This window comes from Alligator mississippiensis, chromosome 3 (genome assembly GCF_030867095.1).
Source record: "Alligator mississippiensis isolate rAllMis1 chromosome 3, rAllMis1, whole genome shotgun sequence".
NCBI classification, from domain to species: domain Eukaryota; kingdom Metazoa; phylum Chordata; order Crocodylia; family Alligatoridae; genus Alligator; species Alligator mississippiensis.
Window position 1 is genome coordinate 117,156,950 of NC_081826.1, and position 25,227 is coordinate 117,182,176.

Sequence of the window (25,227 nt, forward strand, 5' to 3'; positions counted from 1 at the left end):
TACTAGCCAGACCCAGCTGTTTTCCACACTGCCAGGCTGCACACCTAGCCGCCTGCATGCTGTACTGTGGCTGTGCACATGCACTGGGCATTTATCAGCCACATTAATGGGCTACATCAGCCCAAAAAAGCCGATTGCTGATGCTGTGAATTTTCCTTATATTGGTGCCAATCTGATATGGGACCAATGTATTGGTGCACCTCTACTTAAAACTTGTACTGTCACTTTTTCAAGAAATCAATCAAAACATTTCATATTGCCAGGTCTTTTTAAAAGGCAGCTACTGATGCCAAACTGGTTAAAAAGATGTAATAAATATATAAGGACTCAAATCAGTCTGTGTTAAGGAATAATGCATATTTTACTACAAGCCTAATGAAAAGTGTGTGTGTGTGTGCTAATATAGCTCATGTACATTATTCCTGTATTGGAAAGAATGGCAAAAGAAACCACCCATAAAGAGGATTCCCATTACACTAAAGTAGAAGCCAGGGATTGTGCCGATTGTGTTGAGAGAAGCAGAATGCTTTTGAAGCCACTGGACAACTGTGGGCACAAATACACAGGCAGCAGTCCTGAGCCTGTCTATTTCAGAATGTCTTCTAGCACTACTTAATCAGTATATTGAGAAATGAGTTTAAGACACTTTTAGAGAACATGGCTACATCTACTTTAGCACCCAGTTTTCATAAGTTGGACCCTAAATCAGCTTAAAAATAATGCAAACAAAACAACAGTAAACTGTGTATAAAATGATCTAAACTCCAAATAATTTATAGTACCATAGAAAGCTCTGAAAATGACGGGGAAATCTAAACCTCTCTCTTTATACTGCATTGTGATGGAAGTTACTCTTTGGGAAACAGTCAGGACTAAAAGTCCAAACATTTTATCTTAATGATTTTTGTTATTATTTATTTATTTAATTTGAAACAGCAAGTTTCAGCCCAACTGATCCATACAATGCATTAAGCCACTGATTCTCAACTTTCTGGACTCAAGGCAACTCTTCACAACTTCTGTGAACTGAGTGGCACCTTATTTCAAAAACTAATTTATGTATTACACTGTTTAACTCCTTTTCAGAGGGGTCGGGCTGTGGGGGCAAGGAATCAGACAAAAAGGGACAGTCCTGAGCCTGCCCTTATCTCTTCACACTTCATGGAACCCTGCAAAGCATCTGGTAGCACCCCAGCATGTCCTGGCACCCTAGCTGAGAATCACTGAACTAAGAATTTTAAGTGAAACTATGTTTTGGAACATTTTTGTCAAGGTTTGCCCTTGTTGATGGAAATCTGAACAAACACCACTACAAAACTGCAAGGCGTGTCTTGGAAACCTACAAAGACCAGGGATCAAATTCCTTTTGTATAAATACATTCTTACTTTCTAAAGGCAAATGTGTACTGTCATCATGAAACTTACCAATATGAAATATCTTTTTTTTGTAAGTTTACATTTCTTCATATTTATATTATTTCAAAAAGAAAAACTGATTTTGTTTTTGTTTTTTGGCTCAGTGTTTAAAACCCAAAAATATATCTTAAAACTTTGGAAATACCAAGTGAGATTCACCTTTCATTACAATATTTAAATGCTACAGTGCTACAGGAATAAAAGTATCTATATTACATATATTGATTTAGATTTAGTCTGTATTTATACACTATATATCTTCTGACAGGCATTAGTTCTCCAAAATCCTTTCTAACCATGGCAAAAAAATTTTTGCAAATCCTTCCAGGTGAGTAGACCAATCAATATCGCCCCTGAAATACTAAGGTCACCAAACAGTTCTTTAGAATGTACCTCTAGCAACTCAGCTAGCAGGCTGTTGATCCTGTTATTTGCATTCACAGGCAACTGTTTGTCCAAAATGGGCCACAAAAACATTTACTCCAGTTTCTCTCATGCCCTACTGGCACAAAGCCTTCATCTTGCGGGCAGTGCTGTGGGTGTGCAGGCAAGGCTCTGCACTGCTGCTACTCAGGTGAGTGGGGGGCCCCAGGCTCCCCACCACCGAGTCCTGCCAGCTGCACCCAGGGTTGTGTGGGTGTGGGGCTGGGGAGCTAAATCGGTCCTCTCCTGCACAGGGAGGGGGGCCTCAGAAAGAAAAAGGTTGAGAACCCCTGCTATAAACTTAAGCACATTATCTATTTCAGACACCTGAAAAGCCCCAGCCATGTGCCAAAAGGTTTTCTTTGGAGCTGGAAGTCTGCTGACACTAGAAGCATCAAGCATTATGTATCGAAATTGGCAAGCATTACGTATCGAAATTAAAAAGAGTAAGAGGGAATTAACTGATAATGCAAATGAAGAGACAGGGAAACTAAAGGAAATAATAAGACCTGCTGAGAGACAAATGGAAACAATGGCTATTTGTTCTAGAAACAATGTTAGAAAAAAGGCCTTTGGAACAAAATCCAGCACTGTTGAAAGGATGAGACAGTTTAGCAAAGGAGATGTGCTATTACAGAAGTGCCATGGGAGGGCTTACAAGATGCTCCACACCCAGAGAACCCCAATCTGACAACTTCTCTGTTATATGTAAAGAATTAAAGAGAAGAAGCAGGGAAAGCTGTGGCTGGACAGGCAGGATGGGGTTCATCTGGTGGAGAAACCAAAGGTGCACAAGTAGTTTATGTCAACCTATACACACCAATACTACAGACAGAAGCCTAGGAGAAAAGTAGGGTGTTCGAATATAAAGTGGAGGAAACAGGAAGAAAGTCTTCTTGCTTCCTAAGGACAAAACTGTTCAGAACTGCCTTTTTAAATGTGGCCACTACAAGCCATAACCCAGAGCTCCCAGCTACTGTCAAAACTCCTAATGAGATTTTAACACTGTTCTGTCTTTGAAACAGGAAGATTGGGGAAGGAAGAGGGCTTATTTAGTTTTGCAGCACATGGTTTTACACTGTTCCTACCTCTGGATTTTTAGCCTGAGCACACGTTAAGTACCAACTGAGGAGAAATTGGTACTAGTGGTAGGAAGAGTTCTGGCAAATGAGTATTGTGTGCGTTATACCCTCAGATTTTCTTCTCTGTTAACAGGTTAGCTGAATCATCAAAAATACTAGTTTTATTGAAGCTCTCTTTTGAAGGTAGATCATGTTTCTTCACAGAAGATGCAGGATTGAAGTTTATTTTGGATTCATTTTTGAGCTGTGGGTGGGATATATACTTGAAGTCTGCCATCCTTGACAGAAAAAATAGATGCTAAACAAGGTGATCTTTCCCCTACTGAGCACAGAAAGAGCCGAGAGTTACTAAACAGTAACATTACACCAAAATAAAGCATTTCCAAAGAGCCTTCCAGTAAATCAGATCACAAATTTTCAGTAAAAGACATTTTTAACTACTAAAAGACCTTTTACAATATAGTTGAGATAATTTAAAAACTTAGAGTGTAGTGAACCAAAAGAACCTAAACTTCAGATTTTTCCAATACTACTTCTGAGGAATGAGGTCAGTTCAAATAAAGGTACTGATAGTAAAAATCCTCTCATATGGCCTTCTAAAGCTAGGCTGATAAAATGAACACAGTCAAATCATACTGAAGTGATATATTGTGCTCCATACTTCATTGATTATATGTTTACATTCTGAGAAACCTGCTGAATGCTGCCTTCAAAAAGCTACTTTTTAACCTTGAAACTGGTGGCAAATATTAAAAAGTCATATATAGTGGAAAGACAAGTAAAAAACCAAGAAAAAGCAATAACTTGCAGCTCAAGAGACACTGGTTATCATGATTGTGCAATATAGCATTTTCCAACCAACTCTCTGAGAGGAAATGACCTTGGTAAGATTTGTAATTTTATACAGAGGGTTTATTTGCTTTTGCCTTCAAATACATCAAATTAGGTCAAACTTTACACGCTGTAACAGCATGTGTGTGTGGATATTCTTATCAGCATGATTTTTACTTAGATTTGGTTAGTGAGATGAGTGCCTGGTCTAGCAAAACACAGTTATGGTGGCAGGTTGCTGAGTATGTCAGCGCACACAACTCCCCCATGGCACCAAAATGCCTTCTCTCTCTCTCTCTCCACAGAGCAACACTAGCACTTGGGAGAAAAAAAAAAGACTTCTATCTCCATCCAGCAGTGGGCAAAGTGTGTATAGACATGCCTGTATCTTCTGGTGGCTGCAATGGCCCCCTTAACAGCTGCACCCAGCTAAGGCACATTTTATGCTCTGCTGGCACAAGTAATGAGCAGGGATTTCGTTTTCCACAGGGAAAAGGTGGAAAATCTCAGTTAAAATAAAATAAAATACAAAAATCCACATTTTTCCATGACCTACCAAAAGTGCAGCAGTGTCCTGCAGCAAGTGGCACCATTTCTGCTCTCTTATTTTTGGTGCAGATTTTGTCCCTCGTCTAATCAGTGGGGTAGAAGGAGAGACAGGAGGGAGGTGCTGATTTGCCAAGAGGCAAAACCCACAGCAAAAATAAATGCAACAGAAATGGTGCCGCTTGCTGTGGGACACTGCTGTACTTTCGGTATGTCATGGAAAAAATGCAGATTCTGCATTTTCCTCCAGTTTTCTGTGATGAAAGGAAAACTAGGATCCCTGATGATGAAGAGGACCTGCATGGAGAGGAGGAGAAACTGAGGGACCTAGATCTCTTGAGAGGTGATCTTGTGGCTGACTGTAAATTCATCAGGAGAGGGCAGCAGGGAATAGGAGATTCTCTATTTACTAGGGCACCCTCTGGAGTATCTAGGAACAATGGCCACAGATTTACAGAGAGCAGATTTAGGTTGGACATTAGAAAGAACTTCTTCACAGTGAGGGTTGCCAGAATCTGGAATGGGCTTCCAAGGGAGGTGGTGTTCTCCCCTATCTTGGGGGTCTTCAAGAAGAGACTGGACAAGCACCTAGCTGGGGTCATCTGACCCCAGCGCTCTTTCCTGCCCAGGGCAGGGGGTCAGACTCAATGACCTACTGAGATCCCTTGCAACCCTAACATCTATGAATCTGGAGATGCCAGAACCCACAGAGATATGCACATGCTCTGACAGCTGTCTGCCACTGGACGTAGCCCAGTGTAGCAAAGCCTAAGTAATAAGGGTATGGGCACATGAACTTTACTACAAGGTAAGGTGTTGGAAGCTTAGCTCTGTCTCATCCACCTAAGCTGCAGCTCTCAGCCACACTCTGGGTCTCTTTTCTGCCTCTTCAGCTAAATTTATTTTCAAAATATAAAAGAACTATACTCATCAGTCATGTCCTCCTGCCTAGGGCTGCTGTCGCTCTAGGTCCCTACCTGCAGCAGAGCTCTTTCTTCACAGTCTGCTTCTCCTTCCTCCCTCGTCCCTCCAACCTCCCAGGTAGGACCTGCCGTTATCACTGGGTCCCTCACTTGCCAGGACTGGCTACCCCCTGCTTCTGCTCAACAAATCCTTACAGGGCCAAACTGCCATTACAGTAAATGCAAGGCAGCTTACTCCATTTTCAGGGAGGGTAAACTTTTTTACAATTACCATGGGGTAAAAAGCATTCACGCAGCCATTTACTAAAGAGTGCTCATCATACTGTAAGTTTACAGTCTACTTTACTGTTCAGTACAATGTGCTTATGATCATGCACGTCCACTAGGAACTGTTCATGACAATAAGTATTTTATAAATTGGAAGCTATTTGCTAAAGAGTGGGAAGGAAACAAAAAACAAGAAAAATCTCTTCTTTCTAAAACAGTCCCAGATAGCTGTTAAATGCCTAATATCATCCCTTCTGAAAGCTTTTTGTATTAGAACAAAATTGAACAGGTGAGTACATATAAAAACTCTGTGGGGAAAGACAGCCAACCTAGTCAGTTAACTAGCAATCGTTATCTCACAATATCTAGATTGTAATCACTTTAGCAAATTTGGCAATCATCCTAAAAGTAATCTAGGACTGAAAATGGCAACCTATTCTACCACCTGCAGGTCATTCTTACGAGTCAGGAGCATGTGAAAATGGGATTACAGCAGTATCAGCTTGTAACTTTAACTGCAACTAGATTGCTCTATTACTAGTAAGGATTGTAACAAATATTGACAGAAAATAAGAAATTCAATATTTCAGTTGAAACCTGGTCTTTGACTCATCCTATTATTCCTACAGTCTGGGTTCCATGTGCAGTGTTTCACTGCAGTAAGGTACAATTGTTATTTTTAATAGCTGTATATTCACATAAGAATGACACCAAACAACTGTCAATAAAGTGACTTGAAAGTCATTAAGGAAAAATACTGCACTCAGGTAAGCGCATACAATTCCTGTAGGTGTCAGTGACAAGCATACACTTTAATACAGATCTTGTCCACAAGAGTTTTCCACAAGAGTTCTTTTTAAAAAAAAAAATAATAATAAACTACTTTCTTCCATTGAAAATCAGGTCTCCTGTACAGTCTCTTACAATGCATTTTCAGCTGCGGTAGAAGGGCTATACATCCAATACAATACAGTACTTAGAGACCACATTTAAATGAGGACAAGAACACGGGTAGATCTAGGATTTTAAAGAGGAGGCTGGAGGAGCAGTGATTGGCACTGTGGGGGTGGCTGCAATCCCTACTTCACAGCTCCCAGGTTGTGGAGGAACACCAGAGAGGGGACTGGGCAAGGAGGAAGAACCTGCCTGCTGCAGCCACCACTGTCCCTACAGGGCTCAGCTCCCAGCAGCCTGACTGGAGCAGGGCAGCATTAGCTCTGGAGCTACACCTTTCCCTAGGTCAGACAGACAGCAACAGCAATAGGTGATAGAGGGGAGACCAGAAGGGTAGGGGAGGTGCCCCTGCACACAGGAATGGCAAGAGAAAGGGTGCCACAGGGGGATTTTTACCTGATTCCAGGACTACAGGTCACCAGCTGATCCTCTTGTGATCCAAAAAGGATCACTGTTATCTAAAGGGGGGGGGTGCAACCACACCAATGTACTCCCTTCCCCACCCTTGGAACCTGGACAAGGGCAAGAGGTTTCATTCCTATAAAACAAACCATATTTTTGCTAAAAATATTTACTTGTTGGTGGTATAAGAAACCTTTAAGTAAAATTATACCTAGATGTTCTAATTAATTGAATACATTCACACACAGTTCTTCCAAAAAGAAAAGCTAATGAAATATATACATACCAGTAAGTAATTGAGGAATTCTTTTCCACCAAAAATACCATCTAAAATTCTTTAAGAGCTTAAAAATGGTCTTCTTTTCCCTTCCTATATGACCTGAAGCAACCATGCACCAGGTCTGGAGAAAACTGAAATTAGATTCCTAGGCAATTATGAATATTTTATAAGGAAGTTTGGAAGATTCTTACCCTGTATTGATGGAAATAATTTCTATCAGCGGGTTCTTCCTAATCTTTGGCAAATCCAATCGCGCTCCCCCCAACCGTTTTCCATTATCCTTTTTCTGACCCAAGAGTCTCACAGAATGACCTTCAAATGAAACACAAAAATACAGTCAGTCTTAAACAGAAGTCACATCATTTTGTTGTTCTTCACAAAGAATATCTTGTAAATCTTTCAATATTTTGAAAAGAAAAGAAGAGCAATCATTTGTCCATCAATAGGATGGACACACAGGTAAAATCTCACTAAAAAGAATGTTTTAAAATCACATTTACAGATCACTCCTAGTTTTTCTTAAATGTATTCAGTGAAAATGAACTAAACAGTTCTATTTTCATGTTCTCAAGCACTAGCACAATGCTGGAACGTGTCAGCCAGAAACACGGCAGGGTTTAGAATTATTTATGCATTTCTATAAACTCCCATCAAAATTCAGTTTTTAAATAATTGATCTTAAGTATCTTCAAAGCTTAAAAATTGTAGAGCAAAGGCCAAGTCAAATTCATTCCTGTAGCATCAGTCTGAGAGAAAACACACACTAAAGATTTTCACTGGCCAGTCCAAGGGCAAGTGTGACAGCGTGCAACACTGATACACACTCATTCCCCAAGGCCAACAGTGCTTAGGGAATGAAATATAAATAAAATATCTGTGCTGTATGCAGGTGCCAGCTAAACCACCGCCTCCATGTCCTCTGCATTTGGATTTATACAGCATAAATGCTAGGGTTTACTCGCACATAAAACTAAAAAGTTGCAAGCAAGATCACAAAAGTTGATATCCAGAAATAAAGGAAAATGCCTGACAGCAACAAACATGTGGATCATATCTGCATAATTCTGGAGTAGGCAACAAGTGGAAAATAAGGACAACCAATCTCTGAGAGAGCTGGAAAGAAGCAACTGCTTAAAAAAATGCAAATATTACCCAAGGTTAACAAAATCAGTAATATCAGTAAAACACAAGAGTCTCTCCTTTGATAATAAATGCAAGCATAGATATGATCATTCATGAATAATTATTTTTTTAAATGTCAAATTTAAAGATGACAAACATAAAAAGCAACCCGAAGGGGAAAAACCAAGAAACAAACAATGACAATAAGATGTTTCAGTGAACTTGGTTTCAAGTTGAACTCAAACGTAAACCAAGCAGATTTGTTGCCTCCTACTACACCAACAGCTCTGCTTAGAAAATTAATTCATCTATCAGTCACAGCCTTTAAAAAGACATTAAGTAATTTAAGAATAATGTGGCAGCTATACCCAGAATTTTGTTTCTGATGTGGCAACAGATGCTCAGAGCCAAACAGCTGTATTTGGCTTACTGTGCCTTTCACATTCTTAAATTAAGTAAAGCTTTTCAAACAAAACATTCATTTAATGAAGAGACAAGTAAGATCTGTATGGTAACATAATAGTTAATGCTATAAGAGATGTCAAAAGTTCAAGAATGCCTATGGAAGGCATACTTTCTTCATACTAGCACGACAGAAATTTCATTACATCCTTCTGTGAATTTAGTAATATGCTGCCTGTGCTAATAACATTTGCTAAATTATTCATCTCCACTATCTCATGCAAATAATAGCAATATCTCTGTCTAATGATACCACTAGTTATTTTCCAACCCAACGGTTCATTAGGGAGTCATGCACCTAAAAATATGCATTTAATTTTTTTAATAATAAAAAAGGTATCAGTATGACATGGGTAGGAATGAAATTATGAACAAAGTACCTTCCTTTCTTAAAAATATTATGTATGATCAAAAATCCAAAATATTAAATATCTAAAAGAAATAACTTAGTGTAAATAAATATAAATGGTATACAGGTACTGTAATTTATTTGGAATGAACCAGTTAGCCCAATAGTTAAAAGCCAATAGTTAATGCTGTTCCTAAACCATAAGTCTGGTTAATTACAAATGTATTGCCATATTTACTGAATCTAAGATGACTCTGAATTTAAGTTGACCACCCAGTAATCAGATTCTATACATGGAAGATTTATAAATTTGTTACAATTTTCCAAGTATAGGATCTAATTATTAGAGGGTTGTCTTAAATTCATCCCTCCCAACACTGCAGAGGAGCAAGCAGTTGCAGGGTGGTAAGCAGTAGGGGGGCAGGTGGCAGGGGAAGCACTCAGGGGCAGGCAGTGGGGAAGTTGAGTGCCCCTTCCACCCCACACACTTTGCTCCACTTGCCTCCCCTGCTACCTGTGCTCCCTGGTGTCTACTTCTCCTCCCGTCCCCGTCTCCGTCCCTGTCCTCCCCCCCCCTCCCCCCCATGTTCGTCTCCCTGGCACCTGCCTCCCCATCTGCCTGGTTTCCCCATGCCCCTGCCTCCCCTCCCTCTTCTGCCCCATGCAACCTCTGGCCCCTCACCACCTGTGCCCTGCCAGGTTAAATGGGAAAATACACCTTATCTTGTAAATAAAGTAAATATTGAAAGTCATCATTTCACAACATCAAACAATAGCTGAAAGTTGAGAAATTTGGTATTAGAGTTAAACCAAAGTTCTGAAGTACAGAAAATGTGTGTTTAATATACAAATTCAGTCATAGCCCCCTTTCCATTCTTTCCAATTGTTTCACATTTAAGTCAGAGATCACCGTGAATAGCAGAGAAAGCTCAATAAACGTAGGTGTAACCACAACCCTCTCTCCACTCAGCAGAGTTTTAGAGACCTGAAACCTTCTTTTGCCTCAAGACAAAGACCAGACATCACTTATTACCCTCTGCATTCAGTTTTCCTAAGACTTTGCTGCCAGCCAACTGATCTGACCATCCCCACTCATTCTTTCTCAGTCTCTCACTGTGTTAGCAGAGGTGCTAACAACGGATACAAAAAAACCAGCTATGTCCATTCACCATTATATTATATATACACGTTAGGGACTCCAGAACTCTTCAAGCCAAATATAAGATGTACCCAAGATCTTTCTATACTAGGGATGTGAAAGGTTAAAGGATTAATCGTTTAACATTGATAAGTGCAGTGATAACCATTTAGCTTACTGGTTATCCATTAGCTCCAGGTGGGTGCAGTCTGGCATAGAAGGGGGGAAGAAAAGCCATGCTGTGGTGCCCTAGCAGGAATCAGAAGGCAGCAGGATGGCCCAGAAGGAGGGAGGAGTGAGGAGGAGGGGAGGGGCAGAGGAGAGGGGGACTAGATCCCACAGCCTAAGAGGAAAACAGTGAGCAGCCTAATGACATCAATTAAGCAATTAGTTGCTAGTACACAGGTGCTCCCTCCCTCCCAGCACAGGGTTTCATTTGGGCTGTGTTGTCTGCCTGGGCTCGCTTCCTCCACCTCTACCCCCAGCCAAAGGGCTCCAGGAGCTGGAAGCAGCTCCCAGCAGTAGCTGTGTCTAAGCTGCTGTGTTATCGGTCAATCGTTTAACTGATATAATTAGAAGAGGTTAAAGAAATATTTTTTTAAATGGTATTTACATCCCTATCCTATACCCAAAATAGAGTGGAAAGCTTGTCCAATGTTATCCTATCAAACAAAAGGCACAGTTATTCTTTTTCTTTAGAGAACAAGGAAGACATCTTTTTTATGTAACAAATTGCAGAAGTTCAGTACCCACAAGAGAAGGATAGATTATGGTAGTGGAACCTATGTTCAAGATGGTAGCACAATTTATTATTTCTGGACTGCCTGTATTTTTGCATCTTGAATCAAGTGCCAAATTGCTGGCACACTGAAACGTTTGTTTAACATTAGCTTGTTTAACAAATTCTTGACCTTCAGCCTTTTTTCCCGTAATAAGTACATCAAAGAGTTTTTGTTCAGTTTTAAACAATTGCTTAAGAATGTTTACTACTTTGTTGCTATTAATAAAGCAGCAGAACATGGTCAAACTGAATCATCGTAGCTTTTTGCATGCTGTAGATCTTTCCCCTTCCACATTTCTTAAGAGAAACTTAAAAATGTTTCATCATTCTTCAATAAGGTAAAGAATCAGCAATATTTTCCTAGACTGAACTGACCAATATAAAAGTTTTATACTAAACATACTATAGCAAGCAGCAGCATTAGGTCACATTCATAAACATTTTATACAGGACTGGCAGGGAAAGTGACGGGAGGGGGGGGTTTGCTGTCAGATTTATTTCTACATTATTACATCTCAATAAGTTTCTTACTATCTTCCTCAAGCTAGATCATGGAATAGGTAATAGTGCAAAAAACAAACATTTTCTATGTTCATTACAAAAAAACTAAAATAAGTTAATAAACTTAAGTACAATAAGCAAAAGGTATTCCATTCCAGTTGTCAAACAGCAACTTTTAAGGTTTGTTCATGGTTCAGAGTCTTGAACTGGTTCAAAAGACTGAGCTTTTCAAGACAGCTGAGGGAAACATGGTACATACTCTGCCGTCTAGGAGAGTCCAAAGCTCATTCCTCCAGTCCTAGTAATCTCTAGCCAATACAGATGGCAAGACAGGTAGATTTCTGAGTGCATATAGCATATAAACAAGTGAAACTCCGCTCTGGGAAACATTTGGAAGAAGCTTAGTTAAAGCCTTTACGAAGTTTCAGGCAGGCAAGTTTCAATGCAGTTATACTAGACAATCAATGCAGATAAATCAAACCATACAATAATCATGCTACCTAAATCTGGTCAGATCAGTAAAGAACCAACTATTGCAAATGTTAATGAGATCATGTTAGAAACATTTTTTTTTTAATTAATCAAGGTTCACTAATGGGCAGAGATGACTGTTTCAGGAACAACTCACCCTTAAGCATAAATAACTAACTATTCGTTTAACTCTGGAAAGGCAGAGTAGTATGTTAGAACAAATAAGTCAGGAAATGTAACCTCTTTACTCTTTGCCTAAAAAAAGTGTTTCTCAGATTGGCAATCCATTATTCAAAGTAAAAAAAAAAAATATGACACCTGTTTACCTTTATTGTGAGAGTATTCAAAATATATCAAATTATAAAAATGGCAAGTCTACATGATATATCACACAGGCACACGCGAGAGGTTTACACAGAATATTTGACCTTGAAGATAGGGGGCTGTGCAGGCAAAGAGGAATGGAGAGTGTCTTTTTGCTTTATGACTGTAATGAAATGTTTATTGCCTCATGAACCCCTGACTGACCTAGTAACCACTCCGAGTTGTGACCCACTGCCCTAAACCTTTAAATCACAGGAATTATATCCAGAGGGTTTAAGCCAGGGGTCAGTAACCCCCGGCACGCGTGCCATTAGTGGCACTCAGAAACATTTTCCTGGCATGCTGGGAGGCACACAAAAAAAATTGTTTGTTTGTTTATTTAAGTTACTGCTCCTGGCTGCTCAGCCACAAGTCCCAGCGTTGCGGCAGGCACCGGGCCGGAGCCAAAAGAGCACAGGCAGAGAGGCTGTCTGTGCTCCACTGCCCCCGCCCTGTGCTTCCAGGCTGCAACCTCCGGCCCGGCTGGCCCCTGGAGGGAGCTGCCCAGGCAGGCAGACACCCTGTCCCACCCAGGGCAGCACTGAGGTGCTGAGTCCTGGGGCCAGGCAGCCAGGGCAGAGTCTGGGTGGCATGTGGTGAGGTGCTGCAGGCAAGTCAGCCCAATCAGGTCCTTAGGAAAGTCGGAGCTGGGTGGGAAGTCGGGGCTGCCCTGGGGCTCTGTGGGCTCAAGTTGTGGTGGGCAGGCAGGCAGGGATGTCCAGCGGCACCCACGCAGCTCCGCAAGGATGGGCTGCAGCCACCCTGTACACATGAGGATGCTGCCTGGCTGGGGCAGGATGTCGGGCTCGGGGGGGCTTCCCTCTCCGGGATTGGCCTCCCTGCACGCTGGGCACAATGCAGGCAGGGCAGAGCCATCCCCAGTGCAGGGGCCTGGCTGTGGGAGCCCCCTGGAGCCTGGGCACAGCCACTGCGGCTGCCTCAGCCTGCCTGGGTTCCGGCCTTGCCCACCTGCAGCTCCCCTCAAGGGGCCAGGGCTGGGGCAGGCACTGCACAGAACCACTGCACTGCAGGTTCCCAGCCGGCTCGGCCCTGAGCACCGACTGCAGCGACTGTTCCCAGAGCCTGGGGACCAGCCTACGGCCGCAGCTCCCACTTGCAACATACCCAGCACACACAGAGACCAAGCAGGGAGCTCCCTTAGCCCAGCGCCCTGCCCCATCCAGGCAGCATCCCTTCATGGGTAAGGTGGCTGCGTCCCATCCCCACAGAGCTGCGCGGGCTGGCTGGGCCCCACATCCAGTGCTGCCGGGTCCCCCACTGTGGCCTGAATCTATGGAGCCCTGGGGCAAGGGCAGCCCCCGCTCCCTGCCTGACAGCAGCTCTCCTGCAGCTGCAGCCTTCCCAAGGGCCTGGCCAAGCCAGCCTGCCCGCAGTGACTCCCCCAGTGCCTGCTGCTCCCTGTTCCTCTCTCCCTCTCATCACAACATGCTTAACAAGAAAATAAAAATTCACAAATACAAGGCAGTTCATGAAGTTTTACTTATTGTCACCAGGTTTTGAATTTTTAGAAAGCCTGGTATTTACTGTAAAAAAATAAATTATTAAATATATAAAAGCAACATTAATGATTATTAATTGTATTAAATATGCAGTGCATCCTGCCATGTACCGCCTCCACCCCAGTTTTGTTTTTGTGGCCTGCCGGCACTCCAGCACCTTACAAAGTAGACATTGTGTTTTTTTCGGCACTCCAGCCAAAAAACATTGCCTACCCCTGGTTTAAACTAATGTTTTGCCAGGGTGTGATGTTGGGATGTTTGGGCAGAAGGACTCAACTGATTAATCTCTTCTGTCTAAAATGATCAAGTTTACATCACTGTTTCATAGTTTCATGGTTGGTAGGGTTGGAAGGGACCTGAGCAGATCATCAAGTCTGACCCCCTACCATGGGCAGGAAAGAATGCTGGGGTCAAACAACCCTGGCTAGGTGATTAGTTGCTAGTTCAAAAGCTTACTAGCGGCCCCACAGCTGTCCGGTCAGTTGTTTCAGCAATCGGTGAGTATCTTCAGGAAAATAAAGCCTTTGGAAGATGAAGCTGTTACTCTATCATTAATCCACTCCGCAGACCTCTGTACGCTGTTAAATCTATAATCTTAAATTTCCCACTCAGAAAACTGGTTGGGCAGAGGCTAGTATTTGCTGGTTATTACCTATAAAAAAGATGCAACAATAAGCTATCTAAAACAGCTCAAAAATACATAAGCAGCTCTAAAAGTCCTCAAGGATGATGGAAACCCAAAGCCTTGACAACACTAACTGCTCTTGTTTTTGGTTTGGTTTATTACCAGCTCTTTTCCTGTGCTACTTACATCACCTATTCTTATAAGTTATTCACTATTTCCTAAAAGACACTTTTATTTCCTCCTAACAGGGATGCCAAGTTTTCAATACTTCACAGCTGTCACTCACCCACCTGCTTTAATTTCCTACATCATCAAAAAACAAGGATTAAACAGTAGCCTCACTTACTCTTACTCATATTTCCTTCCATATCCACCCCCTCCTACTGAGCTCAGTGTTTCCTTCTCTTAATGATAATTCTGGACAAGAAGCATAAAAAAGCAGCATAACAGGGGTAGGCAGGGGAACAGGACATTTACAATCACAGAATCATAGAAAATTAGGTTTGGAAGAAACCTCATGAGGTCACCTAGTCCAACCCCCTGCTCAGAGTAGGACCATCACCAACTAGATCATCCCAGCCAAGGCTTTGTCTAGCCAGGTCTTGAAAACCTCCAAGGATGGGGAATCCACAACCTCTTTGGGTAACCTGTTCCAGTGCTTTAACTACCTTCCTAGTAAGTAAGCTTTCCCTAATATCTAACCTCAACCTCCCTTGCTGCAACTTGAGACCACAGTCCACTGTTCTGCCATCTGTCATTACTAAGAACAGTCTAGCTCCATCCTCTTTGGAGCCACCCTTCAGATAGTCTCCTCTTCTCTAGACTAATTAAGCACAGCTCCCTCAGTCTGTCCTCAGAAGTCATGTTCCCCAGCCCCCTAACCATTTTTGCTGCCCTCTGCTAGAGTCTCTCCAATTTGTCCACACCTTTTCTCCTGTGGGGGGCCCAAAACTGAACACAGTATTTCATATGTGGTTTCACCAGTGCCGAATAGAGGTGAAGAATCACTTCCTGCAATCTGCTGGCAACTCTCCTACTAATGCAGCCCAGTATGCTATTAGCCTTCTTCACAACAAGGGCACACTGTTAGCTCATATTCAGCTTACTGTCCACTGGAAACCCCAGGTGCCCAGTCTGTACCACATGAGATTTTTCCGTCATAAGTTTACACTTGTCCTTATTGAACCTCATGAGATTTCTTTTGGCCCAATCCTCCAATTTGTCTAGGACCTAGGTTACTCTCAATCCTAGCCCTACCTCCAGTGTATCTAGTACCCCACCCCCCAGCTTGGTGTCATCTGCAAACTTGCTGACTGTACGCTCCATCTCATCTTCTAGATCTCTGACGTAGATATTGAACAAAACCAACCCCAGGACTGATCCCTAGGGCACTTCACTTCATACTGGCTGCCAACTAGACATCAAGCCATTAATTACTACCCTCTGAGCCCAATGATCCAGCCAGTTTTGTATTCATTTTACAGTCTATTTATCCAACCCATACTTTCTTAGCTTGCTTGAGAGAATTTTGTGGGAGACCATATCAATTTCCTCAAAAGAAATTTTGGAAGGGGTAGAAAAGGACTTGGGCAGCATGGAGGACAAAACAAAAAATGCAATAATACAGGGCTAACTAAATTGTACGAGAAGACAGGAGCAAAATCTAGCATTAAAACAGGGGCCACAAGCATTTTACTAACAGAAGAAGCAGCTTCCAAACTGGCTGCCACCCTGTGCTGCCAATACAAGCCCGCTGTCCAGCCACCCCTACTGTGTGGAAGGCCGCTCTCTCGCCCCACTGATGAAGCTTCCGCCAAAAAACATGGCAAGCAAGAATTTGGACCAGCTAATTCCATCAGTGACTGTAAGAAGCAGCTGCAATGGAAAGCAAGAAAGCTGCCCCCCTACATAGAGTAGGGGGAGACAGAAGTTACATTTTTCATGTGATCAAGGCCCTGAAACTGCTCTACAGCCATGCCGTGACATGCATGAATGGCTGCAGAGTGACTTTATAATGACCAATCATGAAAAAAATTAACCATCCTCAAATGAGGCATCAGATGATGGCTCTCTGCTTTAGAGTGCCTTAGGGAACTTGTGTTCCCTAGGGTTAATTTTTCACATGTTTGGGGTTGGGCTGATGCAGGGCTGTCAGCAAGGAGGAAGGGGGGGATGAGGGAGGGGGAAGCTGCTGGCTGGGCTTTGCATGGCCTGAGATAGAAGGAGGGGTGGATTGGAGCACACTCCACCCCCCCTTCCCTGGCTAGGGTACTGGCAGGAGCTAGGCCAGCCTGCAAAGTGAAGGCTCTGGATCTACACACACCCCCCAGTTCAGGCGGGTAACAAATATCTCCAATTCAGTATCGGAGTATTTCAAGTTTCTCACTCTAACACCAACATAAGTTAGTCTTAGCTTAGACAATATATATATATATTTTTTTTTTAATGATGCATCTGACAAGACAGAATAAAGCAGAGTCTAGGATTCAATGGGATGTCCCATACACAAAGGGTATGTCTTCATTGCACAGTTAACCTGGGTCCTTAAATGCACTTAATCTTGTCTCAAACCCCCCACTGTCCACCATAACCCAAGTTTGAAAGTTGCTTTAAACCCAGGCTTTCTTACCTGGCCAGGGTGGGGACAGTATAGAACCTGGGTTCCAATTTACTTGGTCTAGAACCCACCCAGCTGACAAGGATGTAGACAAACTTCTTGAAAGCTGGTAGCTCTCTAGTAACCTTCCCACGCTTTCTCCAAGAAGGATAGACAATAGCTCCAGTAACTGACATGACTGACATGGAAAGAATCTGAGCACAATGAATCAGGGATATGTCACAAGACACGTTTTTGTTGTGAATACACTTACTTCCAGATTGGGCTAACCTGGTTGTTAAAATCGAGGTGCCAATAAACCATGCTATTTGGTGAAGACATACCCTTAGGGTCACCTGTGGCATGACAATGTCTCTAGTCTAGTGGTTCTTAAGCTTTTTGGACTTAAGGCATCCCTTATTGAACTTGAGGCACCCCTCCTCCATAATTGGAAACTGAGCAGCATCCCATTTTATACGCTAATGTATGTGTTATAGTGTTTACCTCCTTGCAGAGGGGCCAAGCAGTATGGAAGAGTTTCATAGTTTCATAGATGTTAGGGTCGGAAGGGACCTCAATAGATCATCAAGTCCGACCCCCTGCATAAGCAGGAAAGTGTGCTGGGTCTAGATGACCCCAGCTAGATACTCGTCTAACCTCCTCTTGAAGACCCCCAGGGTAGGGGAGAGCACCACCTCCCTTGGAGAGCACCACCTCCCTTGGAGGTTATTGAAGAGGCATCAGCCAAGCAAAGATAAGCCTGAGCCTGCACTTACCTACCCCTTATCCCCTCACACCTTGCAGCACTCTTCAAAGGATCTTATGGCATACCAGAGTGCCATGGCACCCTGGTTGAGAATCCTTGCTCTGAGTAGGTACAAGGAACAGAAAACAACTAGAAACAAAACCAAGCCCACATGGACTGCCAGAAAATTGAACCTAAAAGAGGTTCTTGTTCTTCCTCTAGATCAGCAAAAACTAAAAGTGCAGTGAAGATGAAGTCAAAATCTTTCTTCAGTTACTGCAGGCAGTAATCAAGCCTAATTTTAGATTTGTAGATTAAGTCTGGTTACAAAAAATAGAAGCCAAAGAAGAAGAAAAATCATAGCAAAAACATGCTTGCCACTGAAGTTACAATCTTTTTGCAGCTCCACTAAGCTATCTGTAAATTACCCAAGCATTACATCCATGTACATTCTATCCACTGCTCTAAAACCACATGGGACATCATCAAACCCTTTGACCCAAAAACAGTCTGTGCATTAAAGCAACACTATCTCCAAATAAAACATTATTCTATTAAAGTGATTTCAACGCTCACAAATGATGCTGGAATGATTGATATGCCCAGAGATTGGTTTCGCCAGAGAAGTATTTGTAAAGGCAATTGTTAGCACAAGTTAAATAAGATTTAAGGGCATGCTAGGGTTGGTTGGCGCATATAAATTTAGTTAAATACGAGGTATTTCTTCACACCTTAAATGCAATGTTCCAGAAATTAGAAAATTGGCTAAGAGGAAAAGGTATACTAAAGAATCATTTCTATTAATTAAACTACATAGTGAAAATAAATAAGAAGTTCAGCATTTTCCAGTAGGACCTCCAGGCTCCAAGACTCCCCCTTCAGCTAAGAAACAATATATACCTAGTTTGAGCTTGTTAGGGCTAATTAGAGCTTGTTAATGTGATGTCTGTAGAATCTCAATTTTTTCCAATGCAGGTAATCCCACCTTCCCAATAGTATACACTATTGGGAATAGAAATACTGTTCTAAGTCATGCAAACTCCCAGATCATTTGACAAAGCCTGAACTGGTATGCAGTAGTCCAGACTGCGCATACAGAGATCCCCCAAAAATCAGAAATACTTTTACATAAAAACAACATATTTGATTTTGAACAGTTTGCCCTACAGCACTTGAGAGAAAGCTTTAAGTATTAAAAAAGTAGCAAGCACCCATATTCTCAGGTTCAAATGCCCACCTTAACCATGCCTTACAACAGTTCAACAACAGAAACTTCTTACACACACACACACACACACACACACACACACACACACACACACACACACACACACACAGCCTAAAAGGGGGATTTTCTCAACTTTGAAGAGAATTTTCTTAAGCTATTTGTCTTAAATATGTTCACATTATTTTAAACCTATAGGCAGACAGAATTAGTGGGCTGTGGTTCCAAGGCAATACTATAGTTAAATGATTGGGAAAGATGTATATATTCCATTTAGAAAGTCTGTTATTATGCAGTTTGATTACTAACACTACCAATTTTAGATGCCACATTTCAGAGATATTTTGCATTTCAAGCTGGTATGTGGAGAAGCTATGCCATAGACCCCCAGTGGCAATCACTTCAGAGTTTCATTTCATCTTTGAAATGGCAATAATGTTAATTTCCTGCCACATGAGCATATTTAAAAGACTAATGCATTGAAGACTGAGACACTTAGTTGGTATGGTAATGACAGTACCTTAGGAAAATAGCATTCAATAAGAGCTTCCTTGAAAGGAACCTAGAATGTGTTCAGTAGAAGTGTAAAGTAGAGGTTTTCTTTTTTAAACTAATTTCTTTTTCATTTATTAAGAAAAGAGACATTAAATACTGTGTGGTGTTTTGCAAACTGGTGATACTGGTGACTTGAAGAAGAACACTTTGTGCCCAAAATCTTGTTTAATGTCTTTCCCAACTATACAGTTGGTCCAATTAAAGATATCAGCAAAAAAGCCCCCCAAAAACAGTCCAGGCACCACTCTCCCCACTGCTCTAGGTGCAGCTGCTGCCGCCGGAGTCTCTGGATTCCCCCTCTCTCCTCTGGCTTCTGCTTCCTGCTCATGCCCAGGGGGTGGCACAGTGCAGTGCAGTCACAAGAGTATATGGTCAGAGGACTGGGTGGGGGGGGAGAGGGGGGAGTGGAGCTGAAGGACACACAGTGCAGTGGGGAGCCTACCACGTGGGGGTGGAGGGCACACAGCAGGATGTAATGTGCAGGGAACAGAGGTGCTGGCACAGTGCAATGGAGGAGTACCTGCAGCAGGTATGTGTGGCATACAAATGGTACATCATGAAGTCCAGGGAGTGTGTAGTCCTTACCGCACGAGGTCTCTGGTCACTCAGAAATTGGACGGCCGTTATTTAAAAAGATAAAAAAGTTTAGTGGTCAAATTAACTGTGGGACTTCCCAGTGTTGAACAGTCCAGATACAGAGTAAAGCCATATTAAATGCTGAGACCTCTTCAGAGAAGGAAGCAGAGGAAGAGGTCAGTTCTATGTCACAGAAGCTGGAGTAAGGGGAGACTGGTCGGGCAAGGACACGGTGAGTGGATACAGAGAAAAGAGAAGATGTTTAAAGAAGCACCATGGGAAGATAATACCTTGGATATCAGCAGTTTCAGAAGCAAAGACACTTCAGTGTATTGCTACACATTCAAACAGTGTGATAGGAAAGAAGGGGGAATATTCTGGCAAGTATGTTCAGAATTTCTAATCTGGAGGATGAAGAGGGACTTCCTCTTAAAAGCTGATTTAGAATGTGAATTTTTTAGCTTTAAACAATGTAACATGATCCTTAGTCCCTTATTCCCTTATTCCTTTTTGTCTCTGTATTACAACATTTCTACATGGGATACCTGGATCAATTCTTCTTGAGGCCTTATCTACTGCTCATTATTGACAAAAGGTGCTATCCCTGGTAAAAAAGGATTTTCACTTCTCTCCCTCTGCCATCTCCTCTTTACAAGTTTGCTTCCCTGTGCTGTGTCTCCTCTCCTCTGGTTGAACTCCTGTGTTGACTCTCTTCATCTATTCTTTATCTCACCTCTCACCCCCATTTTCCCACTCTTACCTCTTTTGTCCTCAAAGCAAAACGTTCTCCTTCTACTGTCCACAGCTCTTACAGTATCTGGTCAGATGTCTCTTTTCCTTCCTCTTTCCTTTTTGTGCCTAACTCCCCTCAGCTTGCCCTCTCTCCAACTTGTTCCGTTTCTCCCCCCTCACCTAGCATCATTTTTCTTTTCCCACTCTGGGCTGGCAGAGCTCCTCCCTTCTTTCTCTCATCTTCTCAGATACCTTCCACTCTTCCCTGAACCTTGACTTCGGTCACAAATTGCCATTGTTTTAGGCACTGCCTGGAGATTCTACATCTCATTCAGTATGACTCCTATAATTTTTATTCTTTATTTTGGCTCCTATTCCATCAGCATTTTTCTAAATGTCATGCTGCTTGTCCTCCCAGTTCCAAAGATATAAAAAAGGTGAGAGAACATCTTACCCTTGAAACGTTATCAGTACTCTGAAGTGATATCAGACAGCACATGCAAACATTATTTAATGCGCTAACAACAGCACTAAATAAACAGATTGTTTATTTAGACAATCTTGGCAGTTAGAATACTATATTTTAACATATACAGTGTATACACTACTTACTCACCTTTAGGTGAGCTGCCAAAACACTATCAATGATTCATAATTAGTTAACATATGAGGTCAATTAAGCAGTTGGTAAACACTGGCTGATGATTAAACTAGGAACCGATGGGCTACTTCACCAGACAGGTCAACGTGACTGCAATCTAGAGAGGTTATGTGAAGTATGAAAGGTTCCAGCCTCAAGTAATTTCCTTTGCTTGTTTTCAACAATCAAGTCCAATGACCCATTATAACACTGTGCTTTGTAAAAAACGTCAGACAGACACAACATAGACTAAACCTGATTCAACTCACACTGCTAGTCTCTCTGTGCCCCAAGAGTGAAATAAATCATATATGAATGTTCCAATAATACCCCCTACAGAGAGCCTTCAGTACTGTATAAGAGGAAATTTACTGTCTAGGGGGGAAATGCCCCAAATATCTCACATCTAAAATGGCTCAAATTAGTTATGATCAGATATTCAAAATTAAAGTTAGCAGTTGGGGCCTCTTCATGACACTACAGAAGTAGTACAGCTTATTCTTTTGCTCACCACTGTATGACCTTGGGGTTTTTTTTTTAAAACTACATTCTATAAATGGGTTATATTCTTAAAAGACAACTACTAAAACTAAGTAGCCCAAATGCATGCCTGATAGCTCTGCTTGATGAATACTGGATCATGGAAGCACCTGTCTTAGTGGATCATTAGTATAATGATTATATTATCTTCAAATCATTCATAGAACAACTCCTAAACACCATTAGTATATGCCCTCATTACAAGTCACCTTGCTATACAGATCTGTGATCATTTAAGTATATGGATAAGCAGCTTGTATGCTAGTGGTATAAAAAGCAGCAAGAACCTTAACTGCTGTATATAAGAGCACTAAGATCTTAGGTTACAGTTTTGGTGAGGATGAAGACAAAATATTTTCTTCACTACTGAATCTATCAAGTCTTCCTTGCTGGAATCTCAGTTACATTTTCTTGGATGTCACTTAAAGAAATGTTACCTACTTTGAGAAGACATATAATTCCAAATGGCTGACCTCTCTCATGAAGAGGTTTTTGCTTGAGATCTAGAATCTCCTTTCACAAATGCAGCACATGTTCTAAGTGCAGATGCCTGGATACTGAAAGTTAACATTGTGTAGAATATATGCCTCAAGTTAAATGTCTTCTTGCACAATATCTGCAAAGGGTAACCTAAAACAACAAAGTTACATATGCTGCCTGTCACAGATTTCTTCAGGGAAGCATTTGCTCAGGGCTCTCCAAGCCTTGTCTGGTCTTTCCAAGTACCCCTCTGAAGCCAACTCAAGAAGGGCTTCTAGAGTGGAGGAAACACAGCTTCTAGAGTACCCTAGCTCCCTCCTACTCTTGACACCCCTGCCTTCCAGTACCTTCCAGTTCAGTGACCAAGAGAGGGATTTTACCATTTCAAAGTGAGAAGTGCAGCCCAAAGTCCCAAACAGCACAGCAGAGCTCCTCTTTAGTGAAGGCATTTAGTGAGGGCAACGGCACTGCCCCCTCAAAAAGGATAAGCAATCTATCCCCAAACCAGCTTGCATGGCCAGGACCACCCCAAAGTTAGCTCAGCTGTTTTCTCCAATCTGCACAGCCCTAAGCACCCCAAAGTAAGCTCACCTCTTCCCTTTCCAAACTTTAGTCTGCACTGACCAAACACCCCAAAGTAAACTCAGCTGTTTCCCCTCTTCAAATTCTGCAGCTCTCAGGCCTCCTATTCAGGCTGCTCCATCCACTGTGATGCTCATCTCCATCAAGCATGTACATCTTCCCTTGATGCCCCCCAGACGTCAGTGTCACTTCCAGCCCACCTAAAAGATCAACAGAGCTATTCAATTCCTTATTAAAGGATCTGTCTTCTGTCACATAGGTCAGGCAACTCTGGCATCTTCCTGTTAAAGGCAGGGCAGATTTGTCCCTTCTATCTCCCCCTGTACCAGTTAGTTAGGGAAACATGAGATATGCAATATTTTTACATAAGCACATTTAAACCAGATTAATCACAACAAAACTAGTTTGCTGTACTGTCGTACTATCCCTAGAAAACTTTGAAAACAGAAAATATACTTTCTAGAATTTACCACTGAACTGTAAAATATTTGCAACACACTCCAAAGTACTTTAAAAATTAGATGCATCTCAAATGATCTGTGCCAGTACAGCTTTCTCCATAGGCTGCTGTTCTAATCCTAAACATGAATTTCCTTCTCTTGCTCTTGGAGGAGATGAAAAGTTTGTGGGAAACTCGAGTTATGTCATAAAAAGGTTTGGAATCTAACATAAAATAAGGAAAGTTAAAAGTGAAGTAACAAGAACAGGTGGGAGCATGCAAAAATATTATTTTTCAGTCAGAGACTTTCAAGGAAATCTATTTCTTGAATTTGCGGGATAAGTCTTTCCCCTGAAGCTAGATTACCTGAAAATAATATAATGTGTGAGACAAAACTAAAAGAAAATCTCCAATCTTCTAGACAGAATCCAAAATAAATTCCCTGATAAATTTTCCTCTTTTCAGGGTAAAGTGATAGTTCCTAATATCAGTAGGATTTGAATGATCTCCTATGAAGCTATGTTTCTTGGGGCTTTTTTGTTTGCTTTTGGTGGCAGCAGCAGTGGTGGTGGTGGTGGTGGTGGTGGTGGAGGAGGAGGAGGAGGAGGAGGCGATATCTTAGGGAAAAATGAGAGGGGAATACTGAAGAAATACTTTCATATTTCCCTTATCCTAACATATGCAGGATTCATGCATAGTGTGCTATACTAGCTCAAGAGTAAAGAATGCAGCAGACCCTGAGTTGGCCTGAACTTTATCTTTGAATGGCAACTCTGCTTTGGAGACAAGTTCTAGTACAATTTCTTTGAAAACTATATGGAAAATACTTTCAAACTGTATGTCTGAAAAGAATAAGGAGGACAAGAATGCTGACATTTATGCTAGAAAAGCTGTCCCATACAGCCTTTAAGTTGTGAGTATAAGTTTATTTAGTTCAGATATACCAATGTTTTATGAGAAAATATTTTTTCTTTGGGTATGGACAAGTGTTCAAGGTGCTAAGGCCCTTCACAGTGCTACATAAACATAGCACAATAGACCATGTGTAAGCTCTCCAGCCAGGGGGTGATAAGAGATTACCCCTTGGTTTTCCCCACCTCCCAGGAAGGAAGCAGGCTGTAAGGTTAGGGACAGAAGTTACACAAAAACCAGTTTAAGTGATCAGAAACTGGTTTTAACTTGTAACAGAACAGAAATTGAGTGCACATAAACCAGTTTCAAAATGGCCAAAACTAGTTTAAGATAAACCTGGTTGAATGTAATATCACACTTAACTGATTTAGGTCAAACAGGTTTATGGAACTTCTGTCCCAGACCCCTTCCTGATTCAAGTTAAATCACAGTCCCCCGGCATGCTTTGCAGGCCTGGGCTGGGCTATGCTGTCTGCTGGAGCAGAGCAGGGTTGGCCCCACCCCGCTGCTCCCTAGCTGGAGCAATGACAGTTGACTGACAAGGGGGTGGGTGTGTTGGGGACACAGCCCCTGTCTGCCTGGAGGGGGTGGAACAGCCCTTGCCAAATATTTCCCCACTGGAGCGGAAGGGGGAAGGGTGTGGAAGAGCAGGATCAGGCAGAGAGGGATTAAACCTGCCCCTGCCTCCATGCTGTCACCAGCAGGGGCCGCCGCCAAGATCTGCTCAGATTTTCCTCCCTGCTCGTGGC

General features: G+C 42.1%; 1 protein-coding gene across 4 annotated transcripts in view; it reads right to left on the reverse strand.

The window, feature by feature from the left end:
* The window catches only part of CDKAL1 (CDK5 regulatory subunit associated protein 1 like 1), a 706,822-nt gene that overhangs the window by 440,030 nt on the left and 241,565 nt on the right, over positions 1 to 25,227 (reverse strand). For all 4 annotated transcript variants that reach the window (XM_019490403.2, XM_019490404.2, XM_059724329.1 and 1 more), the window contains one exon: positions 7,316 to 7,436. In XM_019490403.2, the coding sequence (XP_019345948.1) occupies positions 7,316 to 7,436 (121 nt within the window). The remainder of the gene's footprint in view (positions 1 to 7,315; positions 7,437 to 25,227) is intronic.